The sequence below is a fragment of the Quercus lobata genome, chromosome 3 (genome assembly GCF_001633185.2).
Source record: "Quercus lobata isolate SW786 chromosome 3, ValleyOak3.0 Primary Assembly, whole genome shotgun sequence".
Taxonomy (NCBI): Eukaryota; Viridiplantae; Streptophyta; class Magnoliopsida; order Fagales; family Fagaceae; genus Quercus; species Quercus lobata.
The window spans coordinates 48,293,319-48,320,632 of record NC_044906.1 but is presented as its reverse complement, the minus strand read 5'-3'; the positions used below and the strand labels follow the sequence as shown (position 1 = coordinate 48,320,632).

The window sequence follows — 27,314 nt, the reverse complement described above, 5'->3', positions numbered from 1 at the left end:
GAAAGGATAGTATAAAATGGAGGGGAGACCCTGATAGTGGGGGATCCAAGAGATGGAGAGAAAAAGGATTGCAGTAACAAGGACTGGATTGGTAACCTAATCCGGGAGATATACAAGAACTGATCTTTTCAGACCGTGCCGAGGGCAATTTTCCAACTTATTTTATTGTCATTTGAATCTATCATAATAATTATCCAACTTATTAGAGTCTAGATTTCCAATTCACTCTCTATAAATTCATTGTTTTGGGGCTTTTTGGGCCTAAGCCCATACATCTTTTGGGCTGGAGAGCCAAATTGTGTCTTTACAATACATATATCAGCACGCTAGCATGTCACTTAGCAGCCTAAATTAATGGAGGGTGAAGTTTTGCTAATGGAATCAAACTTCAGAGTGTAAAATTCAAACAACTCCAAACTTTAGGAGTGTACTTTGCAATTTACCCTTAAAATTTCAAAAAGCTTAAAATACTACTTGAATTAAAATTGAGTTGCCAAAATTTTCATGATTTATTTAAAAAAAATATTTTAATCATCTTTCATAATTTTGTCATAATTTTATTATTATTATTTTTTGGTGCAAGGAAAATTTTATTTAATAAAAAAGACAGACCAAAAGAGTATATATTTTGTTACAAAGCACTTCCTAAGAGTGTCAACTTGACAAACATCTCTAAGATATTTTTTATCAACAAAACTCGGGCAGGACTTATATACAAAAACTCTATCTAATTGCGAGCTCTACTTTTGACTAGTCCATCGGCTGCCTCATTAGCCTCTTGGTATGCTTGAATAGGAAGGATGATCCAATCGAAACTAATAAGGGTCTTGCAATTATTAATTAAAATAATGTGGCACAACCAAGGTAGAGTCTATTTGGAGATTAACATGTTTGAAACCCAGGGTTCAAGCTAAATTTTAAACCAAAACGAACCACTTTTAATTCAGCTGTGTTGATTTGAGCATGTGGTTTATAAATGTTATGTATGTGTTTCACTAGTTTTAGTGATAGTTTGCTTTAGGTGAACCTCGACAAAAATTTTATTACTAACTTTTTTAAAAATTAAGATAATTTTTTTTTTAAAAATAAAAAATAAAAAATTAAGGATAAAATACTATTTTGGTCCCTAAAATTTACCAAAAATTTGTTTTTCATCCCTAAAATTTGAAAAGTTCTTTTTTCATTTTTAAACTTTGTAAACAGCTTTTTTCAATAGTTTAAAGACAAAAATAGGGATGAAAGGAAAAAAAAAAAAAAAGCTTTTTCAATAGTTTAGAGATGAAAAAAGAAATTTTTTAAATTTTAAGAACGAAAGTAAAACATTTTCAATAGTTTGGAGATGAAAAACAAACTTTTCTATAGTTTAGGAATGAAAAACGAATTTGTTAAAGTTTAGAGATAAAAAATGAACTTTCTTTTTAAAATTTAAGAACTAAAATAGTATTTTAGTCAAAAATTTATTATTGATTTTTAAATACTTTTGAATCTTTGATTATTTACCATAATATATTGTTGTTTCAACTTTCAAAAAATGTTCGGCACTACGTTTTGTACTTTTGTCGTGTACTATTACTAATTTAAGATATTTTTATTTTATAAATGTTATTATGCAAATTAATGATGATAGTGACTTTTTTTATAAAAAATTTACATATAATTTATTTATTTATTGATAAAATTTAACATATAATTTTTATTCAATCTCTACATGGCGTGACACCTATAATTCTAGAAGTTTTAAAAGAAACTTTATCAATAGGAGATAAAGTGCCCGTTTGGTTCGGCTTTTTGAGCCCAAAATGCGCGTTTTGAAAAACGCTCAACCAATTTTTGCGTTTGGTAAACTCAAAACGCAACTTTTTTATAAAAGTTGCGTTTTGAGCATTGAGAAAAAACTGAGGAGAAACGCGGAAGGATTATGGACCCTCAGGGGTCCATAAATGAAAACGCGCATAGCGCGTTTTGTATATTACCGTTGCAAATCCGAAAATTACCGAAATACCCATCAGTCTCTCACGCCCTCATCTCTCATCTGTGTCTTTTTCCTTCGTCTTCTTCCTCTTCATCTTCCTCTGCTTCTTCACTAGTCTACCCCCACAATCAACAAAACCCATTTCACCTTTGATATTCTGAACACAAAATCAACAAAACCAAACCAAAAATAACTCAAAATCAACACAAAAACAAATTAAAATAAACTCAAATCCGGAAAACCCATCCCAAACCCAACTCAAAATCAACCCAAAATCCATAGAAAAAAAAAACCCAAAATCCCAAAATCCTTATCTTCAGCTTCAATCATCTTCATCTTCATCATCATCATCATCATCATCTTCTTCTTCTCTGAAGTGTGAAAAAAAAAAGAATAAAGGATGAGTTTTGGCGTTGGTGACGATGGTTCCGATGTGTTCCGATTTGAAGTGCTAAGAGGAAAAAAAAAAAAAAAAAAAAAGAAGAAGCAGATGGTGTTATGGACCGAAGTGCTAAGAGGCCAAAAAAAAAAAAAAAAAAGGAAGAAGAAGAAGCAGATGGTTCTGGACCGAAGTGCTAAGAGGCCAAAAAAAAAAAAAAAGAAGAAGAAGAAGAGAGCAGATGTGTTCTGGACCGAAGTGCTAAGAGGCCAAAAAAGAAAAAAAAGAAGAAGCAGATGGTGTTGGACCGAAGTGCTAAGAGGCAAAAAAAAAAAAAAAAAAAAGGAAAGAGAGCTAGGAATGTTCTGGACTGAGAATGGGAGAGGAAAGAAGGAAAAAAGAAAAGAGAGTGTGGTTGTTACGTGGGTGGATGAGAAAAAAAGAGGAGAAAAAAAAAAGGAAGTAGAGCCACGTGTGTGGAGAGAAAAAAAAGGGAGAAAAAAGAAATTATACCATAATATTTTCACAATATTTTTACAATAAATTTTAAGGTAGACTATTATTAGCTAATATTGATGAGAAAAAAATAATTTTTTTAGAAAGAGAAAAAAATAATTTTAATAGTATGTTAAAATTAAAATTACTATCAATTTTTATCACAATATTTTTACAATACTTTCACAATAAATCTTAAGTGGTAGATTATTATTAGCTAATATTGGTAAGAAAAAAATAATTTTTTTAGAAAGAGAAAAATTGATTTAAGTATGATGAAGTAATTGATTTAAGTATGAAACAAACTCACATAAAAAAAAAAATTTTGAAATAAATTCCCTTATATATACATTGTCCTTTTTGGTCATTTACCCCTCAAAAAGCCACTTTTATCAGCTTTTACCAAACACTCAGCTTTTTCATTATGCACTTTTTAACAGTTTTACCAAACACTCAGCTTTTTGAAACTCCACTTTTTACATTATGCACTTTTACAAAACTCCACTTTTTCATTATGCACTTTTTCTAAAAGCTGAACCAAACTCACCCAAAAAAGAAAAAGTAATAAAAAAAAAAAAAAGAGAAACAAACAAACAATAACAACACGTCAACAAAGAAGAAACTTTCCATATTGTTTTTACTAGTAAGTTTTTTTTTAGAAAGTGTTTTTACTAGAAGATAGAATCATAGAACTCTCATTGGAATTTCCGAATTGGAATGGTATAAATATAAATATAATAATAATATTAGCGATCTAGAAACTTCAATGAGTTGCCGTGTAGTAAAAGACACAAAAGTCCTGTCTCAAAAAAAAGAAAAAGAAAAAGAAAAAAAAGACGCAAAAGTCTAAAATGACCTCGGACTCACAAACCTTAGAAATGGAGTAAATCGCACGAACAAGAACGTAATACAAAGACATAGACGGTCATTAGTCAAAGTCCCCTCACGAGCACGAGTCACGATTCGCGATACCCACCTGGAAAACGCAAAGTGAGTATCGTATTTCACTTCCTACCAACTATCTATCTATGCATTTCTCACTTCTCACCCTCTGAATTTTCTCGTGTTAGACTTATAAAATACTTGTGTTTGATATTTTTTGGGGTGTGAGTTAGGGCTAGGGTTTCGTCATGGAAGGGAGGCGGAAAATCCCTAAGCTGCTGATAGCAGTTTTGCTCATTGCTTTCTTCTTCGCCTTTCAGATCTGTGCTTCTGCTTCTGATTCTGATGCGGTAACATTTTTCTCCACTCTGAGTTTTGAGCCTTTGTTTTTCTTTAAATATGAATCTTGGAATTACATATTATTATTATATATAATATAATGTTGTGTATTTGGTATTTGAATTAGATCTATTACGAGTCATTTGAGGAACCATTCGATGGGCGGTGGATTGTGTCTCAGAAGGATGAGTACCAAGGTATTTTCTATTTTATAAGATCTGTTCTTCCTCTTTCTATTTTCTATATATAAACGAATAAATAATAGCTGATATTGGTAGAGCTTAAATGGTTACTCGTTGCATGATTTGGGCTTTTTTTTTTTTTTTAATTGCTTTTCGTTTTGTGTTCTTTATCTTTGAGTTGAGTTCCCTCTGCTCAGTTTAACCGTTTTGGTCAACCTAGATTTGGAAGCTTTTTATTACCTACTATATATATATATATATATATATATATTATGTTTATGTAGTATTTATGAAAAGCTTCTGGCCATGAGCATAAACTGCTTAGCCTGTTAGGGGTGAATGTCCCTAGATTACTTGGTAATGGGTTCTGGCGGGTGGGGTCAATTTCCAGTAGGTTTTACGTGCTAGAAGCGAGTCCAAATGGCTTTTAAAAAGGAAATAAAAATACAAAAAATAAATGTTTCTAATTAAAATAAAATTATAGTTTGTGCTCTTTTAGAGTACCAAAATAATCAAATATTGTTTAGAATTTCAGTATGTTACAATCATTCTAACCAAATTCTGGAATTCCAGACGAAATTTGCATTCCAGGCTGGAATGATCATTGTGGCTTTCTTGAGAGAAAGAAACCTAGTCAAATAAAATCCCTTCTGCCCCCTTTATCAGATAACCTAAATGGCTAAATCCCAAGTCATTTTTAGTCTCAATTTCAAAATTTCTCTTGCTCAGCACTTGCTTCAATGGCCTTGAAGAAGGAATCTGTGGTCTCAATTTTTAACTACTCTCACTGTGTTATTGTAAGCTAAGTTCACCAGTTCCCTTAGTCTCTCATTCACCCCCTCTCAGCTCAGGTACATCAAGTCCTGCACCATAATTCCTTTCCTTGTCATTTTTTGTTTGCTTTTCCATTTATTTTTGTATTGGGTTTTGATTTTGATTGAAGTCGCTCTTACTTTCGGTTTCTTATCTTGATTGGTGGGTATTCTAAGAATGAAAACCAAACAGTTTACTCTACTCTCTCTCTCTCGCATGCCTTTTTTTTGCCCCCTTTTCTTGTGTGTGTGTATTGGGCTTTGGTTTTACTTGTGTGGTTGGAAGAGTGCCCATCATTTCTGGTTTCTATGATTAATGGCGATCGTGGTTTGTGATATGATCTGATCGTGATGACTCTCAATAGGGAGGGTGGAAATTCATTCCAATGTATCAATGTTGGGGACCCTGCAAGGAGCCTATTAGGTGCTTGTGGAAATGTCTATATGAATCCTATGTCAAATCATTTGAACTTATTTATATGTGAAAGTAAATTAGCAATAACATTATTTTGAATGAAATCAAATATGGATGAGAATAAAGAATTATATATATTTTTTAAATTAAGCAAAAGGAAATCAATTAAAAATATAGGGAAAAGAAAGAAAGCAATTGGGAAAGAACTTACATTTTCTTACCACCACTTAATATTGGAGAGCATTACATGGTGAAATGAAAATGTCCAGTTGCCAAGGGTCTTGTAGCTCAATTGGTTGACACCTCTTGGTGTTTCCAACATAGACATCCAAGATTCAAATCCCCCTCCCGTTGTAACTATCGGAATATGAAACATATCTAGAAGGACTCTGCCACTAGTCACAATTATTTTTGAAAGCAAAGTGTAAAAAAAAAAAGAAAAAAGAAAAAAAAAAGCACAATTAAGTATCCTAACATAGTGTAAAAGAAAACAGGTGGATTTTATTTTTCTTTTTGGTTGAGTCATGACTCACGAGAGAACCATGCTACTTTATTATTCTCTTATTTTTATTTGTGGAAAGTTAAATTGGGACAAAATTGTGGGATATGGACCATTATCAAAAAAGTTGCAAAGAGATAATTTTGGGGCGGTAAGTTCTAAATAATGAAAATGTCTTTACATGTCTACATGTATAAAAGTTTGGAATTTGGAGTGTGCTATCTATACATGGTTTTATGTATATACATATAAAGTAAATAAATAATAAATAATAAGATTGTACTTTGGGGGGGGTGGGGGGGGAGACCATGGCCCCTTAGTGGCTCCACCACCTGGTTTGTTGACGTGTCTTGTTTTGTAAATTATGGTTGCCATTGTTGGAATGGATGCAGTTCTATTATAAGTTGTGTTGTGGTTTTAACTGTTAATGTTGATGGTGATGCAACAGTCATATCACAGGTCTTCATAGTAGTAATCTTAAGAAAATAAATAATATTAAAGAATTCCAGTAATTTCCAAATCTTTCCAATTGACTCAGTCACATTTTACATGGTTTATCTGCTCCTATGTGATTTCCCTACTTGTTTGCAGATTATGATTTTATAGTAATATGAATTTTGGATTTAGGTGTCTGGAAGCATTCAAAAAGTGAGGGACATGATGACTATGGCCTTTTGGTTAGCGAGAAGGCAAGGAAGTATGCAATAGTAAAAGAGCTTGACCACGTTGTGAACCTCAAGGATGGAACAGTTGTCCTGCAGTTTGAGGTTCGGCTCCAGGATGGTCTAGAATGTGGTGGGGCATACTTGAAGTACCTTCGACCCCAAGAGGCTGGATGGCTAGCAAAGGAGTTTGATAATGATTCTCCATACTCTATAATGTTTGGACCTGACAAATGTGGCTCCACGAACAAGGTGCACTTCATCCTTAAGCACAAGAACCCCAAAAGTGGGGAGTATGTTGAGCACCATCTCAAGTACCCTCCTTCTGTGCCCTCCGACAAACTCTCCCATGTCTATACTGCAATACTAAGACCTGATAATGAAGTTAGTATTCTAATAGATGGGGAGGAGAAGAAGAAGGCAAATTTCCTCTCTGCTGAAGATTTCGAGCCACCTCTAGTTCCGGCCAAGACAATTCCTGACCCCAATGATAAGAAGCCAGAGGACTGGGATGAGCGGGATAAGATTCCAGATCCAGATGCTGTGAAGCCAGATGATTGGGATGAGGATGCACCCATGGAAATTGAGGATGAGGAAGCTGTGAAACCTGAAGGATGGTTGGATGATGAGCCTGAGGAGATTGATGATCCTGATGCTTCAAAACCAGAAGACTGGGATGATGAGGAAGATGGTGAATGGGAGCCACCAAAAATTGATAACCCAAAGTGTGAGGCTGCACCTGGCTGTGGTGAGTGGAAGAGGCCAACAAAGAGGAACCCTGCTTATAAAGGAAAGTGGCATGCTTCTCTAATTGATAACCCAAATTATAAGGGCATATGGAAACCTCAAGAAATCCCAAACCCTGATTACTTTGAGCTTGAGAAACCTGATTTTGAGCCCATTGCTGCCATTGGCATTGAGATCTGGACAATGCAGGATGGCATATTGTTTGACAATATTCTCATTGCTGGTGATGAGAAGGTTGCAGAATCATACAGGCTAACAACATGGAAGCCAAAGTTTGAAGCTGAGAAAGAGAAACAAAAGGCTGAAGAAGCAGCAGCTGGTGAATCTGATGGTCTCTCTGGCTTCAAGGTAGTCTCTTCTCCTTTTATATTTTGGTTTTCTTTGCATTCTAAGGATTCTTGTTTTTCCTTGCTTAACAAATTTCTTGGATCAATACTTGCAGAAGAAGGTTTTTGACCTTCTTTACAAGATAGTTGACATTCCCTTCTTGGAAGCATACAAACCGAAGATCATTGTAAGTTGAAGAACTTGTCATCATTTATACAGATCTATCTAATCCTTTTCTTTAATTAGCTTGGGGAGGTTCTATAACTGGGATTAAATCTTTTTCTTGCAGGATCTCATTGAAAAGGGAGAACAACAACCCGATATAACCATTGGTGTTATTGTTTCAGTTGTGCTTATTATTTTGACAGTTTTCTTCAGACTCCTTTTTGGTGGCAAAAAGGCTGCTGTATGTTTTTACATATCACATCATCATTGCATTTCTATGAGAATTATTCTAATTAAGGGTTAGAGACTACATCATCATACTTGGTATTAATATTCTTTCTTCCTGAAACATGCAGGTCAATACTGAAACAAATAGGGTTCCACCTGCAGAGCCATCCGACAATCAAGGAACCAGTGTGGAGAATGAAGATGAGGATGAGAAGGAGGAGGATGCTGCTGCTGCTCCTCCTCGAAGGAGGTCTACTAGAAGGGAAAACTGAACTAGGAACCTATGAATTGTCTTTGGTTGTTACCTCTACAATTTTGAGGAGATAGGGACTGTCTAGCTGGATTCTCCTTAAGTGATGTTTCCTGAATTTTCGTTTCTTGTTCTATTTTAGAGTACTTAAATTGGTATAGCTAGCTAAACTCTGTTAGTATTGATTGGTTTTTTTTGGCAGAATATTGATTGTTGTTTACGTTGCGTAATATGGTGCTTCTTTTTTCGGTAGTAGTTATCATATTGTTTCATAAAACCCCCCCATCATTTGACAGGAAGGTAATTTTCAACCATGTGGCTGGTTGTATTGAGCTACTAGGATCCTGATCATGTTCCAAACCAGCCATGCTTTGATTGTCACTTTGTTGATTACCTTTGGTCTGTGCATGCATCTGAGGGTGGTACTCCTTGTTCCTTTTTATTCTTTGTCCATCTGTTGCGGTCAACATTTTATGGAGTGTCAGTTGTTCTGGGTGTTTTTAAAACCGCACTTTTCTGGTTACAGTTTTGTCAAACAGTTTCTTCAAAAACCTGCAAAAATAAGTTGTAACCTAGAGGCATTTGCTTTTGGAAAAGTCTGGTGACAACAAAAATGTCACCAAAAAAGTGTTTTGTGTTGTTATGGGTCTCTGTAAAAGGAGTTTATGAGAGTATATGAATTTTTCTATGAAAAACTGTAGCAGAACTGTTTGCTTTTGTTTGTTGATGAAATTAGCTGGAGGAGGTTTTTTTTTTTTTTTTTGGTACTTAAATATGCAAATGTTTCAGCTGTAAATTCTTTTGGAGAAATGGGCCTATGTGTTGGCAGACATCTTGGGTGATAAGTGCCACTGCCGTTCCAGGGCGTTAATGTGGATTAGTGAATCAATCTGGTGGAGGTGGGGGAAGGAACAAGTTTTTCCAGAGGTATCTGTTAGGCCATAGCTCTCTCGAATGGAGGGTAATGCCCTGTTGAGGGGCTGAGCCATGCTTTATCTAGGAGCAATTGTACCCAGAGCATTATATATAATAATCAAGAGAGTTGAAATGCTCTATAGTTGCAATTGCACCTACAAAAAGAATTGGGAGATCTTTTGTAGAACTTCCAAATTTTATTGGAATATTATATATTTTTAAAAAAATAAAGAAATAAATAAAGGACCTATTAGAGTAGAATAATATACCTGCTGTATTTCACATTTTTCTAAGAATCAGTTTCAAATTCTGAAAAATGTCAAGGGTCGATAATTTGAGATTTTGCCCTTCTGACCCTCGTGAAGGCATCACACTTAACCTTATAAATCTTCTCTCCTTTCGGCTTTGCTTTAACATCAAATAATAAATAAATTCTTATGTCAAATGCAAATTCCATGACCCAAATAACTGGAGAATAAAGATAATCCAGGTAAAAAATCACCAAAAATCATCACATGAACAAAATCCATCTTTAAAATGATGGAAACAATTTATGTCCTTAAGTATGATATCTCGTCCTGCAATCTTTGATATAAACTTCGCACAATCATGGCAACTGCGACACACACGGAGGTTTTTAATTACACGAATCGTTGCACCAGGTTGTGTGCTGATGAGCCCAAAAGAAATGGCCAACATTTCACTATGCCCAATTTGAATGCACTCTCGTTCTTCCTCTACATCATGGAGACTAAAATCTGGATTAGGCTGATGTTTTTCATCTTCCATTTTCTTTATCAAACACTCTAATTCCCAATATATTTTCTGTGATCTTGGATGGGATACATCCCCCGTCGCAAATGCGTGAACTTTATTTCGGAACTCTATCCAACTATACGCTTTCTTTGGCTTCAAACCCATGTCACTTATTGTTTGTCTCAATTTATCGACCTTGTCCCATCTTGCGCTATTAGCATACCAGTTAGACAGTAACACATAGTTCTCAGCATTAAGAGGTTCCAATTCACAGAGCTGTTCAATGACTTGCTTGCCTAACGCTAATTGTTGGTGATTTCTGCAGCCATCTAGCAGTGCTCTAAGTACCTCAACGTGCCTTTCAATTTTTTGTTCCCCAATAAAGATCCTTGCCTCCTCAAAGAGTCCAGCACGAGCTAGAAGAGCAACCATTAAAGAGCAGTTTGAGACATTTGGTGCCTTAATGCAGTTGAAGTAAAACTTTCCTTGTTCAACCATGCGTGCAGTGCTACAAGCATGAAGGACAGCAGCATATGTGACTTGATCTATTTGTATGGTCGACTTTCTCTCCATTGCGCAGAACAAATCAACTCCGCACGCTCCTTGTCCATGTAAGCTATAGCCCAATATCATCAGAGTCCATGAAATAAGGTCTTTATCCTTCATCCTTAAAAAAATCCTTGAAGCGTATTCGATAAATCCCGACTTCACATACATGTCCATGACAGCATTCTGGACCATGAGATTCAAGTCAATACTGTTTCTAAGCAGATAGCCATGAATTTCTTTGCCATGCTTGTGTTCAGCCATTCTTGCACAAGCTGGGAGAACACTAGAGAATGTTAGTGAATCAGATTTTAATCCATCCATATTCATCTGCCGGAACAATTTAAGAGCCTCATTGAATCCCCCTTTCCTCACATAACCATTAATAATTGTTGTTCCTGCAATGACATTTTTCAATGGCATTTGATCATAAATTGCCCGAGCATCTTCAATACTACCACAATCTGTATACATTTTCAAGAGAGAATTGCTGACCAACGCATCAAACTCTAGCCCACATTTCTTAGTGATCTCATGGAGCTTCCTCCCTTGTTGCAGGGATTTTAACATGCCACAGGCACCAACTGCAGTTGCCAACGCCACTGAATCTATCTCAACTCCTAAGTCAACCATTTGATTAAACATACCAATAGCCAAACTGGGTTTATTTTCCATGATATACAACCTGGCTAGCAGAGTCCAAGAAACAGAATTCCTACTAGGGGACTTATCGAAAAGCCACCTTGCTGTATTAACGCCATCAAGACGGCCATACATTTCGATCAAAGCAGTAAGTACATAGTGATCTAAAGAGAAGCCAAGCTTGAGAGCATGGCAATGAAGTTGTTTGCCAACAAAAATATCACCACAACGACAGGAAGCAGCTAAAACGCGAGGGAGAGTGTGCCTATCAGGACGAACACACCGGAGTAGCATTTGTAGATAAGTCAAAAGGACAAAGTCAAAATCTCCATTGGTGAGGTGGGTTTGGATAAGATTGTTCCAAGCAAATGTGTCTGAAACAGGAATTTCATCGAACACTTGGTAGTCCAACGCTAACTCACCAGACACATTGGTTTTAGCTTTGATTCGAAGACTACGGGAATGCTTAAATTGGGTAGTTTTAAGCGGCTTCTCGGACATGAAACAATAATGCTGAAGCCGTGTGTGTGTGGACGGAAGGACATACATTTTGATATGTAAGCTTTCTATGAAGATGAAAGCTGTGACAAATGATAATTACTAGTGGAGTGGAGAGGGGCATTACATTACAATTGAGTGAAAGGTATAAGCCACATTCCCATTTGGAGTGTGGAATGTTTTTAAACAAAACGACAAAAACTTGGAAAGAAGAAAATCTGATCGGCAATCCACTCTTGATTAAAAGGTTTTTTTTGTTTTTTGCTCAACCAGAATTGTTGAGCGACCATTTGGTTATGGTTGTTATGTTATCATCTTTGTTATTACATGTTACATGTTGTTGTGGTGGTTGTACTTGTGGTTGTTTGTCTCTTGCAAACTATTCTAATAATGTTTATCAATTGAGAACCGTGTGCTATAACTGTCGGCAGATTTTATCTTCATATCGACGCATATGATGATTTTCTTTACTGGTCAACATCAAATTTTTAGTCCCGAAAGAAAAAGAAAAAGAAAAAGAAAATGGTCGAGATTCAAATTTGGTACAAAACAACTTCGTGATTATTTATATTTTAGAATCTTTTTGTGTCAAGCAAGTTGGGTCAATTTGGGTTTGCTTACGAGCTTAGGAGCCACTCCAACTAGTTTGTCATAAGCAGCCAAGCCAACTAGCCGCCACTCTCTTACATGTTGGCCAAGGGTAGGAGGAACGAGCTTAATTTATGACCTCTACATTCACAGCGCTCTCTAGTCTCTACAGCTAAAATACCGAACCAGCACCAACTTGTGCGTCACGGTTAAGCTCTATTTTCAATGAGTGAATGAATTATTTTGCGTTGCGAGAGCATATGTCAAAAGTCGTTCATCTACTTGAGTCTTTCTGGAATTTTTGAAAAGGATTTCCAAAATTCAAATTCTCTCTCCTTTTAACTATCAATTTTATTTATTTATTTAATTTTAAAAGAAGCATGTTTTAAAAATGACACTGTCCAATTTTTTTTATATGAAATAAATGAATTTGAATTTTCCACATTATTTGAAAAAAAAAACAAAAATTATATATTGGTATGTTAAATAATCACATAAATTATACATTTATTGATATAATTACCATACATCACTACATCCATTTGTAAGCATCATTTAAAGAGGCCAAAACCTTCAAACATGAAACTCTTTTGGGATATTTTTCTTATTTGAGTCCAATTGACACTCTCTTTACATTAGAGTGAAAAAACTTAATCTATTGAGATTTTGTTTTTCATTTGTGTCCAATTGAGTCTTCTATCAAGTTAAAGAAGATTATAAGAAATCAAGGTCGTTTGGGATTTTCAAAATCGTATGATTCTACCGATCCTGAATGATCGCAAAAATTCTTGAAAGATCTGAATCGTTTTAAGGAGGTGGAATCGTAAAATCGTAGGATCGTAGGATCCAGATCGAGATTTTGACAAACATGCTTTACATGATGCAAATTAAATTTTGATATTTTGTTTTGTCTTTAAGAAATGTAGACCTTCTTTTTGGAAAGAAAATACATTTTTTTTTTAACACAAATACTGAAATACAAAAGGAGGAAGGGGCTTGGGTCCATGATATGGGCCTGAGATGCACTCCTAAATAAGTGGGTGTTGGGGACCAACCTGATCTAGTTACAAAAGGCGGCCCACTAGGGCAGTAAATAGGTTGGTTCATTGCTATTTTCTCTCACACGCATATTACACATACTAAAAGTAGCAACATATAAAAGAAAACTGGAAGGCTGAAGCCACGATTTCTTGGTCCAGTCTAGGCGTCTAGCTCTCTATTCCTCACCACCCAAAGATTATCAGACAAAATAGCCTCGAATAATTGAAAAACTTCTAACCAGTTTCTTTTCTAATTCCAATGCTGAAGACTGGTTCAGTATATAAAAAAAAGTGTTCCTTTGACATTGACTGGTAGCATTCTTTGTAAATTTATCAACCACAATGCTAACCATAGTTGATCTACTACTAGGCACTGTATAAAAAAGTGTTCTATTGATTCCTCGTTCATATTGCATAGGAAAAAAATCAGTTGAGGCCTTGAGGGGATAGGAAACCTTTAAGCTTCTAACTGGTAACAGATCCCAAGCTATTTTAGATAGGAAGAATTGTAAGCGTTCATGTATCTTTGCTTTCCAGATTGATCTTCACTCACTCTTCTACAGTGGAAGGTTCATTTCATTACGCAAATTTATCATTAAGTATTCTCTATTTTGCAGGAGAAAATAAAATGGCACCAAATTTTCCTTTATCCCATTGTCTTGTGTCTCAGTCTATAAGATTAGCCACTAAGTGGTTTTGGGGACGAGTCATATAAGCTCTTGGTCATGGTTAGAAATTTGGCTGTGTTAGGATACACGGGTCTTCCTATAATTAACCAAGTACTGAATCTGTTACTAATCTTACAATTTATCCCTTCCTTATTATTTGTATGTAGTTAAAGATACTTTGACATTTCCATGATGCTTGTTTCAGAGGGTGTATGCTTAGGAAATTCAAACTCTTGGGGAAAAAATTTCCTAAAGAGCTCCACCCACTTCTTGTTTGCATTAGTTGCTACTTCCCATGTTGCTTGACCACTAATGCTTGGTTTGCATCCTTATACAAATTTAAGCTTAAGCCACCTTTCTCTTTATGTTTACAAATCGATTTCTAACCCTTAACTAGCAAGTCTTTCCCTTTCCCTCATTTATACCCTACCAAAAATTATAATTGAGGGCATTAAGTTGGGATGTCACAATCTTTAGAAATAATAAAGTTGGCATGTGATGGGCTAGGATTGATGAGGAGACTGGCCTGATTAGTGTTGTCCTTGCTACTTAGGAATTAGGATAGGATTTTCAATTTTCACCCTTGCAACATCTTCTTGAGCTTCTCGATCAACCTCTACCAAAACTTCTTTTCTATTTATACCTAAGGGTAGAGGAAGTCCCAAAAATTTCCCATTACTCTCAGTGATGTTAATCTCTAATAAGTTTTTTAGGTGTTTTTGGTGGTCTGTCACATTTTTTATCAGCTTTTGCAAAGATAAAAAAATCATATGCAAACTGAAGAGGGTTATAGGACAACAATCCCTCACCAAGCTTATGCCATTGATTTGGTCGCTGCCACCTATCTTTCCAACAGTCTTGCCAATATCTTAGCTCCTAACATAAAAAGGAATGGAGATAGGGGATTGCCTTGTCTAGACCTCTCAGTGGGTGAATCAAGCTATGGGGATTCCCATTGATCAAAATAGAGAGGGAGGTAATGGATATCCATTGCTCAACCCAATTAATCCACTTCTCTAGAAGCCCCAAACCCTTCATTATATTTACAAGGAAACAACACCCCATTCAATTGTATGATTTTTCCATATTCAACTTTAAGCCCATCCATCATGTCTTCCCTGTCTTCTTCTTCACCATATGGGTTATTTTGTGGTCTAGGGCTATTTTCTTGGATCTTTCTACCAGGGACAAAGGCTATTTTCCATGGGGAAACCAGTTTTGGGAGGATTTTCTTCAATCTATTTGCCAGTATCTTGGAGATAGCAGTGTAAACATGTTAATGGGATTGAACTGTCGCATTGTAGTTACACTTTCACTTGTTGGAGTGAACGCCAAAAAATATGACTAATTTGTTTAAGCATGTAGCCTCTTGAGAAAAAGCTTAGAAAAACTTTCACTACGTCTCGGTAGAATTTGTATGAAAAAAATAATAATAAAACAAAGGGTTGACATTCCATCCGGCCATGGAGCTTAATGAGAGCCTAAGCTAAAAATTGCATCTTTGATTTCCTTTAAGCGTGGGGATTTCGATTAGCATTTATGCTTCCTTTCTCAAAATGGACGGAGAAATCATTTTATAAGGATTTGTTTGAGATCTGTTTATTTTGTTGAAATTGAATTTTTTTTGCTAAAAGTACTGTAAATAAAGATAAAAGTTAGCTGAAATCCTTATAAATAGTACCAAAAAGTGCAGTGAAACCCATAAATATTAGCAAAAATAAGTTGGCAAATTTCATCTATATATATATTTTTTGTTACAATAAGGTAACATGTACCTTAAGGATTTGCAACCATATCCTTGTTGTTGGAAATTCCACCATAGCTAAGTAATAATTATCTCATTAATTAAATATATGTATCCTTACTCTTACAATGTGTGAGCCCAGACTCGTGTGTGACCTATATATTATAAGAATGAGGATGTATATTTATTGAATGCATGAGATACTTTCTTAAAGTTAAAAGGCTTAATAGTCAAAACGCAAATTTTCAAATAATTTTTCTAAATGAATTAGGCTAACCCTTTAACTTTGACGTATTTTCAATTTAGCCATTTAAATTTCAATTGGTGGTTGTTGTCATCATTATCCTATAACAATATTTTTTTAAAAAAATTTATTTATTTTTGGAAAAAAAAAAAAAATCTCTTTGACTTGTTTTCAATTCAATATTACCTTTTTTCTTTCTCTTTTTATTTATTTTTTCATTTCAGTCATTTAACTTTATTTCATTTTCAATATAATCCATCCATCAACATCTATCAATTCCACACCATTAAATCCAAAAAAAAAAAAAAAAAATGTCATTTTGAAAAGTTTAAAAAAAAAAAAATTGAAAATATGTCAAAGTTATTGTGTGTAATTTGTAATTAAATGGTTATTTAGAACTTCGCGAGCAATGTTCCCTTCTCTCATATAAACATAATAGTGAGTTTGACTAAATAAAGTCATGATAAAATCTATCATTCATGTGAGAGAAATAAGCATTACATTTGAAATATTGAATAATTTTTCTTTGTAATTTAGCAAAAGGATTATTATTATGAAATTTCACAAAGGATGGCATGGGATTCACATCGTATAAGCTAAAGCTTAACTTTTTTAGTGAAGTACTTAACTTTAATATGAGTAATTATTTGGCACTTTAAGAGTCACCTAATAAAAAGTAGGACTGTCTAGATCCAATTGGACTTGACAAAACAAAACCAAGAGCCATCTGATCCGATCACCATGGTGGTCAAAATTGATTTTGTGGGAAGAAGATCCGAGGAAGTTGATTTAAGTCTTAATTTCAGTTTCTCTCAACCTGATGGAGCCGATCTGACCATACCCCTCTTCTAACCATTTTCAACTAGTTCTTCGTCCAGATTTGGCGAATATCTAGAAATCTCTAACTAGATCTAATGCAAACCTTCTCTCCTCACGATTCTACTGACTCTGACTAACTACCACCCATTGAGAACCAAGCCATCCGAACTGCCACTCCTTCTAGGTTGATGACGGGTTTTGTTCTTCCCCACCTGAAATGATCCGACCGAGTCTGGATTGAATACAAACTCCTATGAGTATTTTTTTTTTTTTTTTTTTAAGAATCAAAGTCACATGAGTAACATTTCTTAGTACTATGGAGTACACGCTAATTTTGCTTTTGGTACATAGTGGCGATAAAATGGTGGGGTCAGTGAGGGACAGAAAGTTAGGCATTGGTTGACGCCGCACGTTTAATGTAGTAGTAAATTAGAGAGACTCACGTTCACGTATATGAATTGGCTTTGAATGAAATTGCACTGGAAATCTGGAAGCTGACTTTGTTTGACTGTTACTTTGTCATTTTTCCCATCTCATCTTGGAGTACCCGGCTCTTGAGCCTACCAACTGTTCACCGAAGACCGCACGGTCCAACTAGATCTGCCAACCCAACTCACAAGAAAATGGAAGAAAAAGAAATACATGATGCACAACCAGAATTCTACAGGACACGCCTCCACTCCAGTCGAGTAATACTCCATGTCAGACTATTAGGATAATCTATATTTACTTTTTCTCTAGAAGGTGTAAATACCATGAATATTTGTTAATTGCTACTTATTTATTTGTTTATCCAAAATCCAATTGCTGGGCCAATAAAAAAAAAAAAAAAAAAAAGTCCAAATGCTGGCTTTTAAGCTGAATCCAATCTGGGCTCTATATGCAAAACTGCGATGCACTTGATGTAGTGAGTGATCATTGTGTAATCAATTGTATCTTGTAATATTATACCTAGTAACATAAATCAATTAATTAACAATGGATTCATTCGCTCACATATCACTAGCACAACAAAATGTTTCTTGCTTTTGGCCCAGAAAGACACGTGAGTATTAGACGGCGGGAGTGATCAGCTCCAAGACCTGACACTATCTTTCGCAAAACTTAAACTGCTCTGCTCGTAATAAGTATGCTTAAGAGATTCAACCAAAAAGACTAAAGGAAAACATTGAAAAGATGTATTTCGAATTAGGAGCAAATTGCTAATTTGGGTACTTGGATCAAGAGACTTATTTAGTGAAGCTTATGCTCAAAATATTTTGATTTTAAGGAAGAAAAACAAAAGGTGCTGCGAGATAGAAATTGCATTTCACATTTAATTGAGTTAGTTCTTGTATCTACACTAAATCAAGTTTTACAGAAAACTCAGGTCCCATAAAAGCCCAAAAAGAACAAAAAGCAAAAAAAAAGAAAAAAAAAAGAAAAAAAAAAGTAAGAACTAAAAGGGCTTGTATTTTATATATAATCATTTTCTTGATTTAATCTTGATCTTGGCCTTTGAAGGAGGCTTGGTACAAGTTACATGAAGGTGGTGTTCTGATCTGAGAGTCTTTTGAGGCCCTTTTGGTTGCGATTTCTTCCTTCTCTTTATCCCGAATGAAGACAGTTTTCTCTTCTCTTTCTCCTTTATAGTTTCAAGCTTCGGCTTCCACAAACGTGACCCAACAAGCTGCTGATACTCCTTTTGCAATTGAGGCGTAGTGCATACTACACTCTTAGCAGTAGCTTTACTTGAGCTCTCGCTTTTTTCCTCATTCTCTTCTCTCATCTTCCCTTCTTCCAACAATTGTGATATGAACTCATCCGAAACGCGTATCCTCAGACACCCAGATGTGGTTTTTTGTATATCAAAAGGTTGGCAAGTGGCTGCTTTCTTTAGAAATGCATTTCTTGAGTCTTTAGAGATCAATGGAGACGAAGATGATTCTTGTTGATGAGAGGAGGAGGCAAAGGAAGCTATGGTCACGAATGATAGAACAGATTGGAAGAAATGCTTTGGAAGAAGAAAGTACTTGTGGCCTGGCTGAAGCTCATCGTTCTCTGAGAGAGCTGGGATCTTCTGGCCTATGTAAATTGAATCTGAGCGGCACACTAAGTGCTTTGGAAACTCTACCATGAGCTCTGAAGCATGGATAGGTCGGTGGTAGATCTTGACTAGACCATCTGATTTGATAAGCTTTATAGAGCCAACTGGTAGTGATGATGGCTTTGGTTCTGGCTCTGGCTGGAGTTGCATGCAAGAGACATGGTTTCCCATTAAGTGGAAACACCAAGGTATCATTTGAAGATTGAAGTATTTGATGATGCCCATTTGCTCATAATAATAATCCTCAGATATAAAGCACAACAAAATGGCTCAGACACAGATGTAAGATTTGAGATTTGAGATTTGAGATTTGAGAACGTCGCGTTAAAAGGTTTAGTTAAGCATAAAGTAAGACAGAAAATTTGTATTCGATAACGTAACTTTAGCTTGGTCTTTGTGGGGAGGTGAGATATTGATTTGAAGGAAATGAATAATGGTGCAGGTGAGTGTGCGTGAATATATATTTATATATATAGAGAGAAATATTATTAGAGATTAGTAGATGGTTGAATGGAATTGTGTATGCGTGCATCTTAATATTCCCTTGGACTTGTTCCTAGAGAGAGAGAGAGAGAGAGATGTGAATAGGCGTATAGAGTAGAAAAGAGAAACGAGGGCTTGGTTTTTAGCGAGAGAAGACTGAGAGGGGAGGCGTGAGACCCGGGTAAAGCTTTATTGGCAAATGACAATTACACTCTCACACACACATACATACATACATAGTACTTTGCATTTGCTTTTGTTTATTTGAAAAGTTTGACACTTATGTTTGACTGAAACATCTTTCTATTCTATCCCTTTCACCCAAGGCCAAAATAGAAATTTTGAACTGGATCCCGCCTTTTTTGAGCCTCGCTTTTGTTGTACACTTATTTTTACTCTACTCAGTCTCCAGTCTACTCCAATAGTTTGACCAAAAATATTTCTACTCGTGTCATGGATCCATTAATAATAATTTCAATTTGCCATTCACATTATGTGGGCCAACCCATTTATTTCATCATCTAATTACTTAATCATTCTTTTTTCTATTAACTTTGAGCACCTAATTGTTCCATGCGGTATCTATAATTCTCCCCTCTACTCATGTAAGTTGTAAGGTCATATTTTTACGTATTGGCATATTTGAAATCAAAACACATTTAATTTGTATTTGAGTCTTAGTTTTGGGTGTATTTAAGAAAATCTTGACGAGATAAACAAGTAGTGTTATTGAAAATACAAGAGTATTCAAAAAAAGCTAAATCTGCAGACCTTGATACATGTTGATCTATTGAGAATAAATGAATCTCGATAATTGGCCTGACACTTCTTGACCTATCGGGCCTTAGGAAAATTGAACAATAAATTCTGTTTTCAGCCCATAATTAGTTGGCCTTCTAGGAATTCATCCACTAGAGTTCCAAAGAATATAAAAAACATATTTTTTTAGTTATCATAGACATAGAGAGATACGAATAACAAGAGTTGTGATATTTGTGCCTAGGGTTTTGTGCCAAGTTACTTCTGGTTCATTCAAGCGTGGATTGAAGAATTCTGCAAAATTACAACAATCAAAAGGGTTACTATGGAGTTGGACACAAATAGAAGATTTGTGCAAAGGAAAATTCTTCTACAATATCAAGTCCAAATGGGGATTGGAGCTGAGCTTTCCATATAGATCAGTATAGATCAGTATGTTCTATTGTAGGTAGGCATTTTAGGATAATGTAAGATTCCTTATACTTATAACCATTTTTTTCTTGTTAGTAGATTCTTCAAGAGTTGTGACCTAAAATTCACCCGATGAAGATTTACATGCGAGGCTTTTTCCCATTGTGATCAAACCATTGTGTCAAACTTATTTTCTATTGCATTTTATTTAGTTTGGTGATTTGATTGTGTCTTAATCTGGTTTGCATGTAATTTGATCTTGGGTAATTAATTAATTAACTAGGGTCAATTTATAACTCAACACAAGTAAGTAAAAAGAGGAATTTCTCTTTAAGAAAACAAGAAAAAAGATAAAAAAAAGAGGAATCTCTTGGGGTTTAACCCAAAAACTCTAACTAGAACTTTTGACCCTAGAACCTCACAAAGTACATGAAGTATTGAGAACCACTAGACCAACCCCCTTGTAGTTATGTAATTAAGCTGGTATTAATGATGCACTTCTAAGTTTTGAGCATAATTTTCAAAACTAAAAAAGAGAGATTCTTAGTTTTGTGATCAAATTTGAATGTGATTGTTGATCAAATTGTTAACATTAGGAAAGCTCAAGTAAATCAACAGCCAAAAAAAAAAAAAAAACAAAAACCAAATGACCCGATTCAATCCAAAATGGTTGGATCCAAAAGAAGACCTGGTCAGCAACAGGTTGTGCTAACACACAATTTAAAAAAGAGCTCAAACAACTCTCTTTTTTATTTTTATTTTATTTTTTTATTTTTTACAAGATAGAATTCTATTCTAGCCTAATTTAAGTGTATATGTGTGTGAAGCTCCCTTCTGGACACTTGAATCTCGGCCCTTGCCCCCCACTCCCCACAAGCACTTATACTTGTGGAGTGACCATCGCACCAAGGATGTGCGGTGGTAGATCAAACAACTATAAGGCTGTTAAAAAAAAAAACAAAATACAAAAAAAAAAAAAAAAAAAAAACAAACAAACAAATGTACATTTACGATAATCATCTTGAAAAGATCTTTTAAGCCCCATAAAATTATTTTGTAGTATTTTAGAAATATGTTGAAATTTAGAACTTAAAAAAAAAAAAAATCATTGTTTATGCTTTATAAATCAAAAACTTTGATAGCACAATTCATTGTAATGTACTAAAATCTCCAAAATGCTAAAGAGCTTTTCAACTAAAGTTCTACAATTTTACAACTCTACTTCTTACAATATTGCCAAACGACACTAGATTTTTTTGGGTTGGGTGTGGAGTATCCATAAATGAAATCCTTTATACTCAACATGTTCGATATATTTTTTAATACCTGTATTATACATGTCAACTTATGATTTGGCTTTCAAATTTCTTCTCCTCTATTGGTTGACACGTAGCCCACCTTATCCCCATTCTTCTCTCATTTATGTCTTATCAGATTCTAATTCTTCTTGTCCTTCTTCTGCTCTCTCTCTCTCTCTCTCTCTCTCCATATCCCTAAAGTTTACATATTGAGTGTTTTTAGGATATTTCAAATGATCATTTTTAGTCCCTAAAGTGTGATATTGGCCCCTTTGTCTAGCTCCATTAAGTTTCTTGTATATGTGGCTAAAAGAGATATAAGAAGGTATATTTTTAATGATGTGGCAATTGAAATTTTATTAAAAATTTATAGTGACAAATCACTTACTTAGACCCATTATACCCAAACCTGAACCCGTATCTTTAAGAGGGAAACTCTAGATCTGCTTGGATTCGATGTTGGGGAGAATGGGGCACTCTCAAATTAGCTATTGCCTATGTAAAATGGAGAGAGAGAGAGAGAGAGAGAGAGAGAGAGAGAGAGAGAGAGAGAGAGAGACTACCATGTTGTAGATGGTGATAAACGATGTGACAATATCAATTTCAATATGTTTGATGGGCTTATGAAAAATATCATTGTGAGCAATGTGGATAATACTACGATTGTCACAATGAAGAGGAGTAATGCCAGTCTGAGGAGCACCCATATCTAATAAAAGCCGATGAAGCCAAAGAAGATTGTAGGTAGTATCAACTAGAGCATGGTATTCAGTCTCAATGCTAATGTGAGCAGTGACAAACTACTTCTTTTTGTGCTAAAAGATGAGAGAGGTGCCTAGTAAGAAGCAGTAGCCAGTAGTGGAGTGGCAATCGGTGGGATCTTCAACCCAATTAGCATCAGAGTAGGCATGCAACTCAAGTGTGAAATGAGAAGAGAAGCACAAATTATGGAAGAGACTTCCCTTGATATAGCAAAGAATGTGAAGAACAACAACATAGTGAATAGAGCGAGAGGCAGCCATGAACTAGCCAACTAACACTAACAGGAATTAGTTATAGCTGAGGGTTAGACTAATTAATGGTCCGTTTGGATTGAATTTATTGTTACTGAAAACTAAAAACTGAAAACTGAAAACACTAGTAGCAAAATAATTTTTAAATGTGTAAATAGTATCATGGGACCCATTTTTAATATTTTTTAATATGTGAACAGTGTATGCACAGTGCATGAACAGTGCAGACACTGTTCATAACAGTAAATATTGTCTCCCAAAGTCAACAAATGTGGGCAAAAAAAAAAAATAAAAGGTAGAAAACGTGAACTGAAAAACGCGGACGCGCAGACGCAGAGCCCAAACACATACTAAATGTTCGTTTGGATTGAGGAAGAGGGAGAGGTAGTGGAGTAGAGAGGAGTAGATTTCGACCAAAATTAGTTTATTTTCAGTAAACTTTACTCTACTCTCCTCCACTCCCTCTCCTTCCCCACTCAATCCAAATGGGCCCTATATTGGTTATTTGGTCTAGTTTTTAAAACACTAGTTATGACTTATGAGTTTTTATGTATGAATTATTATAGGTTGTGTTTAAAATTTTTCTTAAGATTGGTATGACATAGCATTTTGTAGTGTATTATTATATACATTTTTTGATAAATGTATCCGTATCTAGCTGGTAATTTTTTTTTTTTTTTTTTTTTTTGAGTAGTTGATAAATGTATCAGTATCTAAATGCTGACAGTTCTCTAATGTTATCTTTATTTGAACAGCATAGTAGACACGACTAATGTACCCCATACATACAAAATAGATTTAGAATTGCTTTTATTAATTTAAATAATTGTTTAACATGGAGTGAGATAATTTTTTTTTTCTTGAGTTGTTGATAAATGTATCAGTATCTAAATGCTGATGTTCTCTAATGTTACCTTTATATGAATGGCATAATAGACATGACTCATGTACCCTATATATTATAAATATATAATAGATTTAGAATTGCTTTTATTAGTTAAAGTAGTTGTTCAACCTGGTCCAGGAGAGAGATAACCAACGAAGAGGAAGTCATTTGAAGGAAACCAAGAGCATATCTCGCTTCATATGGTTCATTACGCCATTAGCAATATCATTTAAATATATGATTTATCATAGTCAGACCGGACTTCTATACTTTTGTATACAAACAAAAGAATCTCTTTGTTCTCTTTTCTTGGTCCTTCATGTGCTGCATGGTCGAAGGAAAGGGTTACAACAACGTACAAATATACAATGACACAATTCCCAAATGCGTATTGCACCCTCTCTCTCTCTCTCTAAAGTTTTTCCTTTTTTTATTGGTCCCTAGGCTTTCTACTACGAGGAAAACTGTATTTTTGTATTCATATAGTAATTGTGAAGGCTTTATATTAATAGGTGTCCACGTGGATAGTTAATTTTTAAAAAATTACAAAAAATGTAGTTATCTTAATTCATTGATTTTCAAAAAATTAAAAAGTTATCTCAAGTGATGTATTGAGAATTCATAGCTAACACCAAATAAAAATTTAGGGACTAAAGTTTGTTGCTGCTTTTGGTGTACTAATGAGGATGATGTTCACAATAAAAAAAAGGTGATGTTTTGTGGTTGAGAATTAGGTTGTCCACCACCTTGCACAATGGATTTTTTTTTTTTTTTTTTTGGGAGCCATGAAGATTGTGTTCAATGATAATGGGGCATTAATTTATGTTTGATTTAAAAAATAATTTCTTCTATTTTCAAGTAATTAATAATTTTAGAAAATAAAATTCTCTAATTTTATATCTAAAATAAATAAATAAATAAATTATGTCTTTTTTGGGTCCTTAACAACAACTCAATTGACAGAATTGGATGGAAGAAGCATATTGCATAAAAGAAAATTTGAGACACAAAATTAGAAAAAAAAAAAAAAATTTAGGAACCAAATTAAAAAATGCAAAAATTTTAGCCAATAAAAAAGAAATAAGACTTCAATCGAATATATAATCCACAGAATTTACTTAAGTACAATTAACCTAATCAACCAAATTTGATGAGAATCAACAAGTATCATTAAAGGATCCATTGCATGTTCCAATTGAGCTTATTACTAGAGCAAGATCCAAAAAGATTAAAAAAACACTTAATGGACTAATTCAAGAGATTTGGGATGATTCTAATACATGACATTCCAAGCTTGGCCCAAAGAAAGATGAAGACGTAATAAATTTAATTCAAATTATTGATAGAGCTGATCTAACTTAATTGGGTGTAATTTATGGTATGGATTAATAGGGTCCGTTTGGATATAACTTATTTTTACTGAAATTGAAAACTGAAAACTGAAAACACTGTAGCAAAATAATTTTTAAATGTGTGAATAGTATCATGGGACCCATTTTTAATATTTTTTTCTGAATAAAGTGGCTGTGGGTCCTATGAATAGTACGTGAACAATGATGAACAATGCGTGAACAGTGATGAACAATGCGTGAACAGTGATTTTTCTCCTAAAAAAGCTAAAACATGTGAGAAGAAGAAGAAAAAAAAAAAAGAAGAGAAAAACGCAGAACACAGAACGCAGAGGCAAATAATTCCTATCCAAACACTCACATAGTTGATTGACTTTTCAGCTCCATACCAATTAATAGCTATTTTTCCTATTCTGGAGTTGTTAATTTCATACCAAATCCACCTTAATTTTAGACTTCTATTATTTAGTACGTTTTTAGCTATTTTCCTATTTCGGAGCTGTTAATTTCAGACCAAATCAACCTTAATTTAGGCTTCTATTATTTGGTACATTTTTTTTATTATTATATATTTTCCTATTTTCAGTCATGTCTTGTAAATAGCATGCACTCATTGTAATGGAGGAATTGATTGAATAAAAATCAGAAAAAACGTGAGGTTTTGCTTCTTCTTTGGGTTCTTCAAGAACTGTGAACTTATTAGGGATTCTTCATTGTGGCATTCAAATTTTATACCTTCGGTTCGTGATTTAGTTATAATCATTGGGTCGATGTCTATTATTTATACATTTGGTTTGCATTTCATTTATAAACGTTGGGTCGGGGTTTCTATCAAAACCTGAATTTTAGCTTTCTTGGGTAAGTATTTCAATATTATTTGATGGGTCTCAAAGTGTGTCGATTGAGGTTTGCATCATTTTTTTTTTTTTTTATATTTTATTTATTTATTTATTGTGTGTGTGTGTGTGTGTGAGAGAGAGAGAGGGAAACCTAATTAATTAAGTCATACTCATATGCATTGCAGGTGACATGAAAACATGTCATCTTCTTATTAAAGGTTAAAGCTTAAGGCTTTAAACATGTTTATAGACAAAAATTTTCAAGTCCTTTTTAAGTCCATATATTTATAATGTATATCACAAATACCGCGACACCTGTGTGTTACAAACCAAAAGAATTACAAATAAATAAAAAATTACGGCCCTTTTTTTAATGACAAGAAAAAAGACATGAATTAGTTTTTCTATGATTCACGTTCACCCTCACCAAGAGACACTTGATCCCTTCCGTATCAGCCACTCTTCAGTCTTCAAAGAATTAAGGTTGCGTACGACAAGGATTTGTGTCACCTTGTTGGCACTTAATTAAAAAAAAAAAAAAATTTTGATTCCATTTAGTCCATGTTTGGACTTTGGGGAAGCAAATCCTACAGATACTGCAAAAATAAGTATTATTAATGGAGTTGGGATTCTTAAATGCTGACCATACTGCATATACATGTAACATGTTCGACAAAAAAAAAAAAAAGTAATGCTTCTATTGGTATTGCCATGCGCCCCTGAATTACAGTCAAGAACCCTACAGTGTTAAGCAGCATCGCTCTCATGGTAAACTTTTAAAAAAGAGCAATGGTTATTTATTATACACACCGAACACAAAGGCGCGTGCTTGAAGTTACGATTTCACAGTTAATGTTAGTGGAATACATATTTCTCGTTTAGGTGCCATCTAGCTATTGGAGTGCTTTAAGTGATAGACCTGTGTGTGTGTTTATATATATATATATATATATATTGGAGTGCTTTAAGTGATAGACCTGTGTGTGTGTTTATATATATATATATATATATATATATATATATAAACACATCCGTTTGAAAACAGTTTATTATTTATTTATTTTGTTAAAAATGTGCTAAAGTGTACTTGTAATTTGAAAAATTGAAAAAAAGTAAAATTTTAAAAAATGGTACAAAAAAGCTAAAAGTTAAGCTTAAAAGCTCAAGCCAAATAGAGTCTATTGTGACAAAATGTATACCAAAGTGTGTGGTCCTAAAATAACTAGTAAACTTTTAATTTTGAGTTTTTTGTTTTTGTTTTTTATTATATGAACAATAAAATTAAAAATTAAAAATAGTTTAATTTTTACCTTTAAATCTTATCTTTAATAAATAAATTATCAAAAACTACATTATGCAAAATTTATTGTTATCAG

The 27,314-nt window shown here is 34.2% G+C and overlaps 3 protein-coding genes across 3 annotated transcripts; 1 reads left to right on the top strand and 2 right to left on the bottom strand.

The window, feature by feature from the left end:
* The first annotated feature begins 3,724 nt into the window (after positions 1-3,724).
* LOC115981999 (calnexin homolog 1-like) lies at positions 3,725-8,609 on the top strand. Its single transcript, XM_031104469.1, has 7 exons — positions 3,725-3,836; positions 3,962-4,078; positions 4,195-4,264; positions 6,603-7,732; positions 7,827-7,898; positions 8,001-8,117; positions 8,233-8,609. Exons 2-7 carry the CDS (start codon positions 3,977-3,979, stop codon positions 8,374-8,376), a joined length of 1,635 nt encoding a protein of 544 aa, XP_030960329.1. The 5' UTR covers positions 3,725-3,836; positions 3,962-3,976; the 3' UTR covers positions 8,377-8,609.
* Positions 8,610-9,714: 1,105 nt separating this feature from the next.
* LOC115978993 (pentatricopeptide repeat-containing protein At3g12770-like) lies at positions 9,715-12,051 on the bottom strand. The gene has a single exon (XM_031100934.1). The coding sequence runs from the start codon at positions 11,760-11,762 to the stop codon at positions 9,768-9,770; it is 1,995 nt and encodes a 664-aa protein (XP_030956794.1). The 5' UTR covers positions 11,763-12,051; the 3' UTR covers positions 9,715-9,767.
* Positions 12,052-18,100: 6,049 nt separating this feature from the next.
* Positions 18,101-19,568, bottom strand: LOC115981730. Its single transcript, XM_031104057.1, has one exon. It carries the CDS (start codon positions 19,123-19,125, stop codon positions 18,280-18,282), a length of 846 nt encoding a protein of 281 aa, XP_030959917.1. The 5' UTR covers positions 19,126-19,568; the 3' UTR covers positions 18,101-18,279.
* Between the last annotated feature and the right edge of the window lie 7,746 nt (positions 19,569-27,314).